Genomic DNA, 9,643 nt, shown 5'->3' with positions numbered 1-9,643 from the left:
ACTGACAATATGTTTTGTCCAAGCTCCCATCGTATTCAGTTTGTACAAGCTCACATCGTATTCATTTTCCAGCAATGGTCAGATCAACAATCGCTTTGGCACTGCTTTTTCTCACTTTCTGAAACACTGTTCATCCTGTGTATTTCTGATACCAGCTCAAAGATTCAGGAGCAACAGCAAAAGTCATGATAGCATGCAGTTTAATCATCTACTAGACTACTACAGTATGTTAGCAGGATTCACCCTTTATTGCTTTTTACGCCTAGTGCACAATGTCTCCATGGTCCTTCACTTACTGTATGTACGTCACTTGCGTATTCTGATCCCTTTGTGATGTGAAATAGAAGCCGGAGCCATTTAACTTTCAATTCACTCATTTTGGAATAAGAGAAGATACTGTAGGGCAGCAAATATTAAAGTATTATGCCAAACGGTAAGGTCCCTGCACACAGAGTGTGTTTTTATTTTATTTTTAGTGGCGTTTCTCCACTGGTTTTCCTGAAAAACGCGTCCAGTGTGTAACCACCTTTACTGTCCTTTTTTTCCACTTTTTTGAACAATCCATTATTTGGACAAAATAAAATGATGCTTCTAGCAATCCATCATTCCATTTTGCAGTTGTTCTGGGCTCAGCCTCCACTTGGAGCAGAGGTGTTGACAACAGCCAAACTACACTGTTGTCTCACTGTTTCTCTCAGGAAATAAAATGAGTTGTGGGCCTGTTACTAAGTGCGTATTCAGACTATCCACACACTTTTTTTTATTCGGCTATTAGTGTAGATTTTCGTCCTACAGATTGACAATGAATGGAGAATTTACGGCATATGTGGACGAGCAAATCTGTATTTTTGTCCTACACAAAGATTACATTCCCATTGACAATGAATGGAGAATGTACGTCATGATGATGTACTGTACAATAAGAGCGCCCCTCACTTCACACAGGTGTGATTTATTTTTAAAGCAATGGGCCAGGGCATGCATGGCAAAAAGTGGTCGGGTTAGTTCTTATAAAATAACTTTAGGCTAGGTTCATGGAGAACTGAATGGTTCTTATAAAATAACTTTAGGCTAGGTTCATGGAGAACTGAATGGTTCTTATGAAATAACTTTAGGCTAGGTTCATGGAGAACTGAGGCATGATGACCTGTTTAACCAGCCATTATGGATGGCTCACTCACACCCGAGCTGAACATGAATAGGAAGAGGGCCATACAGATCTCTCACTCCCTCTTGTTTTCTTCTTTTTCTATCCTGTCGTTGTAGCCTGTGTTCCACTGGCTGGATTGTCATGGAAATTGCTGTGCACATTCATGTTCCCGTGAGGATGGACCCAACTGATTTTGGTGACCCCATGACCTTTCATCTAGCACCACAATTACTGTAGGCAACAATTTCCACTTGCACACAAGATATCTCAAAATCGAATAGAGCACCGAAGTCTGACGTCACTTTCAGTAGAGGGCGTCAGTCCCCAGGTTCATGTATTTGTTTAGTTGCATTGAAATCCCCATTGAGGCGATTTGAGATCGCCTCATATAACAACTGTGTTTGAAAAATAAACATGTCACCCCGGCCGCTTCACTCATATGGATATGAAGAATCAACTGACTGAGAGAAAACGCTAATGTTACTGCTACTGAATTAGTTACATTTTCGCTAGAAGCAGACTGTATCATATATGAGTGACTGACTGTTGCAAACGATACAGAGACACCTTCCCGACAATAACGCCGAGACAGCTTGTTTATTTTTGGACCACAACGCTTATAGTAGACGATATTAAGATCACCCCATGTTATTCTCCATAGAGAAATCACTTCCGCGAACCAGGGGAATCGTCGGGATGAGCGAGTTACGTCAGGACTTCGGTGCTCTATGGGTGTATTGCCATGAAACATCCTGTGTGCACCCATACTGCCTGAACCCTAATCATTTATCTAGCACTACACTGCCAACCTTACAATATACCCCCCCCCCCCTTCCCAATAATATGAACCCCACCTCTGTAGTGAGAGTGTGGGACACTAAGGATAGTAGTTCAAATCACTTTGGGTGTGGCTAGCGGCTTTTAAAATCTAGTCCTGTTTCTCTCTCCCTCGTCTAGATGTCTATTCTTGTCTTATACCCTCATTTATCATTCACTACTCTTTCATGCACAGCCGTGCTCCCACAGTCACTATGGTCACAAATACATCATGTTGCCACCCACTCTTTTCCCCCTTCCCTCACTTTTTATCCTTCTCCTTCTTTCATGTTTTATCTCTTTCTCTTTATGGCTCCCCCACTTCTTCCAATCCTGTTATGTAGTCTATTAACTAAATCCAGATTCCTAAATTGACTACATGTCCTTCAGGCAGCTAAGGTTGTTATTGTAGTTTTGTAGGTTCAGTCCCCAGGAGGTGCTGTCTCATCTAAGTCTGGGCTCATTAGTTGTCTCATTGTTTATTTCAGATATAACCATTGACGTAGTCAAATTTTGACCACGTCAATACTACAGTCTGTACCCCACCAAGCATGACTCATAGACGCTGCTGATCGATGTAACTCTGAAAGTTTACTGTTCTTCACTTGTCACCTCCATGTCTTTCTGAAATGTTTTTTGTTTTGTATTTTTTTGTAGCTTTGTCTGTCTCTCTCTCTCTCTCTCTCTCTCTCTCTCTCTCTCTCTCTCTCTCTCTATCTCTCTCTCTCTCTCTCTTTTACTAGCTTTGTATCTCTGTGTACATGTGGTCTTATTGGTGTGTGTGTGCGCATGCGTGCGTGCATCCTGTCACCACTCACCACTGATGTTTGTGCTTATCGGGCAGGCCGGGTCTCCAAATTGTCAGAAACAAACACATGAGCTTCTATTTTTGTAAATCATATTGTCTGGTTGGCAGTATCAGTCATAGCACTGTGTACACTTCAGAGTGCAGTCTATTTATCTTGAGATTGATTCTCATCATGCCTGAAGACAACGTTGTCTGGGTTTATCAGGGTTTATATCATTATATCAGGGTGTGTATATATATATATACACACACACACACACACAAACACACACACACACACACACACACACACACACACACACACACACACACACACACACACACACACACATGATGATAAGATCATAAGAGCACCTCTCACTTCACACCAGTGTGTTACTTTTATTACTGGTTGTGTTTTACTGGTAATTAATCAATTTAATATAATAAATAAATAAACATAATAATCTGATGAATCAAATTAAGGGAGTCAAAAACACGAATGCAACTGGAAAATAATTAATATGCGAGTACTGTTAATTGCATCTAGCCACTCTGACCACAGTACAGACTAGAGGTAACTAGATCTTAGCAATTACATATTGCCATCTTGTGGATACAGCTAGGCAGTACACATATGGAACCAATGCTTAGTGAAATGGCGCCCTCTCGTGGTCATCCATTCTCTCTCTGCCATACTTTCCATGACTTACTTTCCATGCCATACTGCACTTTTGCCATACTTTCACCCCTCACACAGTCTGAGGGTTCAGAAGAGGTGAGGACAATGACACTAACATGCATCTGAATCAACTAACTTCATTGACATTGGCAACCAGTTGGTGTGCTCACAGACACGAGGGTCTAACAATTAAGACCACCTCCAACCAATGAGATTGTAGTAGTTATATTATACACAAAATGTCCCAACTTAGTAGCTTTAAGTAAGTATGCACTGAATTCTTCTAGATCAGACTTCTACTGTCTGTAGGTTAAAACAGTTTCCGTGCCAGGAATGGATTACTCTAGGTTATTGTCGCTGCCATACACGACAGACCCGCCTTTTGTTTTATGTGTTTAATCCGCCGTAATGTAATAAATAAAAAGAAAATCCGTCTTCGCCGCGGAGATAGAGACTAGATGCATTTGTTTTGATGACGAAACCGGAAATCGTCACATGCTGTGGGCTGCTAGGGCTTCTGGGAAATTGAGGCCAATGCAAACGAATGGGGTTCAACGCCTCATGGAGGAGGCTCCTGTGCTGCGTCTTCCGGGTGTACCAAGATGGCGGGTGGTGCGGTCGTTCATAACAAACGGGGGAAGCTTTTTTCGCTCGATTTTCACGGATTAAAAGCCCAAATAATTCAGCGTATGCTCTAAAGGTAATACAACAATCTCGGCAGTGAAGGGGGGTTGATTAAAATGCGGGTTAAGCGTGTAAAACAGTCAAACTGTTAACTTAATGCCTACTTTTTTCAAAACGTTTTTTATTTATTTATTATTATATATTTTTTATATTCTCAGTGTAAATGGCTCTGAATAAGGGTATATGCAGAGCATATATTAGTCAAAACAAAACATTCACTGCCCCATTGCCCGTTCAAAGGACAGGCTTGTCTCACTCCAGTGTCAACATACCATGTGTGCACGACATCATTAGACTGCCATAGAAATTGTATTCAGTTGAAATCATGAAGGTTCATGAAAGAGAGATTTAAAGCAGTGGTTCTCAATTTCTTTCAATTCAAGGACCCTCAAAATCTATTTGACCACGGACCCCATCTGAAAATGTTTTGTGCCAGGGGCCCCCACAAGAGAACATTTATTTTAAGAAATTCTAAATTTTACATTTTCCAAACATTTTTGATAATTTTGGTGAGCTTGTACATCTGCTAACATTTACTGTAAATGGATGTGTTTACAATTATTGTGATGCTATATTAAATACTTTTTTGCTGGGGACCCCCTTAGACCCTCTGTCTCAGTATGTCTAAACTTCCTTAGTTAGTGGATTCAATAAATGTATACTGCATATTCATGTTATGCGTGTATGTTTGATAGCATCATGCTTCTCAGTAACAAAGGTAAAATAAAAAATCAGGAGAGGATCCAATAAAATCCACTGAAACTAGAACACCTCTATAACTCGGTATTAGAGCCGGGGTTCTAAATGTTTTTGGCTGGGGACCCCCGAAAATGCTTTGGCCATGTCTTGCCATGTCCATTTGGTTCCATTTGTACACTCTCAGAGTTAAATTAACATTGATTTTATAATATAAATTGGGGTCTCAGAGATAGAAATGCCATTAAATGGGGTCCGTAGCCTATTACATGTCAAACTCGGGGTCCTTGAAATGAAATGGGTTGAGAATCACTGCTAGAGCCATAAAAATCTTCTCTTATGCATGGGGGTCCCGGCATATCTCTTAAAATGGGGGTCCGCGTATAATATGTTGCAAAATTACACAGGTAGCTTGCACACTGCTGTGTAGCAGCTGTGTATGTAACTATCATTTATGGTATTTCCATCTGAGCCTCATTTAAATAAATATAGCGCAGACGCAGATGGCCTCCCTCAATCCTTGCTCTACTAGTGCATAGGGCACAATAAATGCATTGTGGTTTAGGAAAAAAAAATCCCAATTTAGTACTATAATACTATGCCTACAGTATGTGTGCTGCATCATAGACCACCACCTACTGTACAGTAATGACGACTGTGTTCCTGTGTCAGTTTCCCGAGGGCTTGGGTACTGACCTGCTTGGCACCGATATAGTGTGTAACCCAATCAGCTAGGTGCTGTGCCCCCCTGCAAGAGTGCCAGATGCTGCCTCTCTCTCACACACAGGCAGACAATCCACACGCTGACAGTTAAGGTCGACTAGACTGACACAATCAAAGCGAACAAACCTCGCCGTAGTGTACTATATTGGGGTGTATAGTATATTTAGAAGTATGGTATCTTATATTAAGGTCTGGTGTAACTTTATATATATTATATTTATAGTTTTGTATTTGAATGTGTCTCCAGTTGGAACCAAAGCTAAAATGACTTGTATTAGAATGTGTATGTCTAGGTCTAAACGTAAAGGAGGTTTGCATATCGGCGACTTATTCTTTGTGTGTGTGTGTGTGTGTGTGTGTGTGTGTGTGTGTGTGTGTGTGTGTGTGTGTGTGTGTGTGTGTGTGTGTGTGTGTGTGTGTGTGTGTGTGCGTGTGCGTGCGTGCGTGCGTGCGTGCGTGCGTGCGTGCGTGCGGTCCATTAGGAACACAGTTGGTATAGGCTAGTTCAGCCTTGTCCTACTGTATATGGATGCATTGTAAGTCCATTCCAGTTATTCCACTCCAGAACTTCAATGTTCTTCCTTGCTCTGCTGGGCCAGGGGAACAGAGCTCCACACACACACACATAATTTACGCATGCACACACAAACACACATATTCTACAGTACAAGGGGGAAGTAGAGCCTATGACCAATAGCAGTGCATTCGGCAAAGAGAGGAACACAGAGGAGTGGCGTGTGTGTGTACAGTACATGTGGGTGCGTAAGAGTGAAAGACTGAGTAAGAAGAGTTGGGAGTGTGACGCGTGTGCCTGTGTTTATACAGTATACATACTGCATGTACTGTATATGAGTGATTACAGTAGATTATACGCTGTTTTGCCTGCCTGATGCTTTTGATGTCTGCTGAGTGATGGCTGATGGATGATTCAAAATCTTTGGCTCATCTTTTATTGGAGAATCTGTATATTGGTGATAAGTACTTAAATGTATGACTTAGTAGTTGGATATTTACTCTGGTGCATGCAAAACATTATACCAGTGAGTGCAGTGGTAATGTCTTATTGTCTTGGACCTCTATGTGTTAAGTATCTGAATAGGATAGGTTTAGTTATAAGCGTATGAGTGCATGATGGTTTTTATTCAACTATTTATGTGTGCGGATGGAGGCGTGTGACATGTCGGTGTATAATCATTCTGTTAAGTTTACGATTGATGGCATTTATTTGATGCATCGCACACATGCATGTGTGTGATGAGTTTTTATTTTAATAGATTGCTCGTGTTTGTTGGATACAGTAGTACATAACGTATGTGTCCAAGAGTGACGATACAGTATGTCCTAGTGCATGAGGGTGTGCATGTGTGTGTGTGCGTGTGTGTGTGTGTGTGTGTGTGTGCGCGTGTGTGTGAATTGGGGCAATGCACCGGCCCTCACCCTGTGCCCGAAGCAGGGTTCATTTTGACTTCAGCGAGGAAGTCGTCAGGAGACTCCATGCCACCAACCATGGCCATTCTAACAGGTCAGGATGATGACAACAGCAACACACACTTTTCATACGTATAGTAGTGCTCATTTCTGTGGTTTTTCCAGTAATTCTTCCTTACGGTCTGTCTGAAATGTAAACAAGAAGTCATATGGATTATAAACGCAAGACTTTGTTCAAAATGTATATTTACGATATGAATGCTCCTGTGACTTAAATAATGTATACACATTTGGAATTGTGTTCTTATTGAACTTCCGAAGCATTAGGTGAGTGGGGTTATTAATGATCTTATATGATGCTGGCTAAAGTAGTGTTACTCTGTGTTTAAGTCTACAACTGTATAGCTTTAATATATATTTTTTAATTTTTTTGCTTTAGCTCTGTCCATAGCCGATATACCGTGTACATATGCATCGATATGATAGCATGTACGTACGTATGCATCGATATGATAGCATGTACCTGTACAGTATGTGTGTGAGAGAGAGAGACTACGTGCTCTGGGTATGTGCATACTCTAAATACAGCACATAGTTATGTTTGTGTGTGTGTGTGTGTGTGTGTGTGTGTGTGTGTGTGTGTGTGTGTGTGTGTGTGTGTGTGTGTGTGTGTGTGTGTGTGTGTGTGTGTGTGTGTGTGTGTGTGTGTGTGTGTGTGTGTGTGTGTGTGTGTGTGTGTGTGTGCGCGTGTGGGGGGGGGGGGTGGATGTGTCATTAAAGTACATGCTCGGCTGCTTGCGTACAGTAACGTACAGTAGCAGTCATGTGCAGTGACACTTCCCATTCCTCCTGTGTGACTGTGTTGTGATGAGCAGGATGGACTGACTTCACATTCAGTGACTTCAACAGAAAGTGAAACAGCTCTTCTGTCTGTCGGTGTTAGAAAACTTTATATACATTCAAGTTACATGTTTTGCGCTGCAGTGCTGTATTTTACATAATTTACAATGAATTTGAGTTTTGTGACATAGCTGAGTATACAGCGCCAACTCGTCTGAATGTAGAGAATGTTCTGTTCATTAGCTAGTGAGATTCCTCCTGTTCGACAGCAAGACTGCCCTAAAGCCAAAACCAAGAATAAAATGCCATGACATTGAAATGTCTGCAACCTTTTCATCCTCTATAGCGATTCCATTGTTCGACTGAGCCACTTAAGCCCAAAATCTACATAGTTGTACAACATTACAAATAGCCAATCTACAAGTTCACATCGTGTCGTGATGCAACGCGTTGAGTTTTGTAGATCTACTGGGAAACCTATACAGTATATGATATAATGCCCAAAATAGGAACGGCAGGTTGAATGTGGTTAGATTTGCTACCAAGAAGAATTTCCCATATTGAGAGACCATAATTGGCTAGTGGCACAAGCTCATTAAACATTGATTCCATACCTATATTAAGGGCCTCAATAGATTTACAGTGGGAAATCTTCTTTGGACGGTAAATTCTGGGCTAACTATACACTGCAGTATCACTTTAGTATTTTACTACTGTAGATTACAGTGTTATGAAGTTCCACACTACATTATTTGGTGATGTGATCTATTGGGCCTGCCCTGCGGGATTAGGTTAATGCAGCCAATTATGTGTTGACAATTATTTGACATCCTGTCTGTTTTTTAACACAATATTCTAGATGAGAGGGGATGACTTGTACAAGACCTTTCTGTGTGTAATATGGTTCTTTCATCCCTTTTAAATTAACCTAACATATTATACCTAAATAGGAATTAAACTTGGCCTGCTGCCTGCATCCCACATCTGTGTTCTGTCATCTTGCAGTTGAGTGTTTATACAATGTTAACATGGTTGTTTAAGTAAAGGATTTGTCTGTATTAGGGTTAGTTTACCAAAAGGCTTACTTTTGGTTTGACGTGATGTGACATTGCATCAGAAAACAAACAAGCAAGCAACAAGGAAAACAAGAAAATATTTTATTTTTAATAAAACGTAATAATAAAAAGTTCCCAACCTTTTCTGGGTCATCTGGAAAATCTGGAAAGTGTTCCTGGCCCACCCATCTGACAGGGTCTGTATCATGGCAGCCTTGGTGGTCAGATGGGTGAGCGGCGTGCATTTTCTGAGCATCTTTATTTTAATGATCAATCAATTCATTGACACAATCAATTATTTATTGTGTCCCCGCTTGGATCATTGAACATACAGTAGTACACTTTAATTTCCTATTTATCAGTATCACAATGAAAACTCATTTTCAAGGTTTTAAAGAAATGAAATCCAATTACTTTTTTTATTAATGTTTTTATATTAAAGGTATATTCAGAGATTTCACTTAATTCAAATATCACTTATTGTTTTTGTTTTGTTGTGATAATCCTCCCTACTAGAGAGTGTGCTGACCATAGGAGTTTCTCCCTGTCCCAGTTAACCCCAAGGGAGGTAAAAAAAACCTTTTTTTTGCTAGGTGGCAGAGCCTTCATCCAATCAGGATAGATAGGGGCCTTCCGCCAATCATGATCGAGCGGGGGCGGGCCTTGGTGTGCGTGCTGTTGGCCTGTTGCGTGTCCCCCCACTGTAGTGCGTGCATGTGCACATCTTGTTACCGGGACAGACCGGGGTTTTTTCCAAATCACCCAAATCCTTTAATGTTATA

The 9,643-nt window shown here is 40.9% G+C and overlaps 1 protein-coding gene across 2 annotated transcripts in view; it reads left to right on the top strand.

The window, feature by feature from the left end:
• The window catches only part of pde4ba (phosphodiesterase 4B, cAMP-specific a), a 155,621-nt gene that overhangs the window by 50,266 nt on the left and 95,712 nt on the right, over positions 1 to 9,643 (top strand). The window contains exon 1 of one of the 2 annotated variants that reach the window (XM_083767487.1): positions 6,953 to 7,060. The exons of the other annotated variant lie outside the window; for it this stretch is intronic. Within the exon in view, the coding sequence (XP_083623613.1) occupies positions 6,960 to 7,060 (101 nt within the window). The 5' untranslated portion in view covers positions 6,953 to 6,959. Of the gene's footprint in view, positions 1 to 6,952; positions 7,061 to 9,643 lie in introns of those variants that run through there. 2 annotated transcript variants of the gene reach the window in all.

This window comes from Protomyctophum parallelum, assembly GCF_964188405.1.
Source record: "Protomyctophum parallelum genome assembly, chromosome: 6".
NCBI lineage: Eukaryota > Metazoa > Chordata > Actinopteri > Myctophiformes > Myctophidae > Protomyctophum > Protomyctophum parallelum.
Note: the sequence above shows the minus strand (reverse complement) of the source record. Positions and strands in the feature narration are given on the sequence as shown.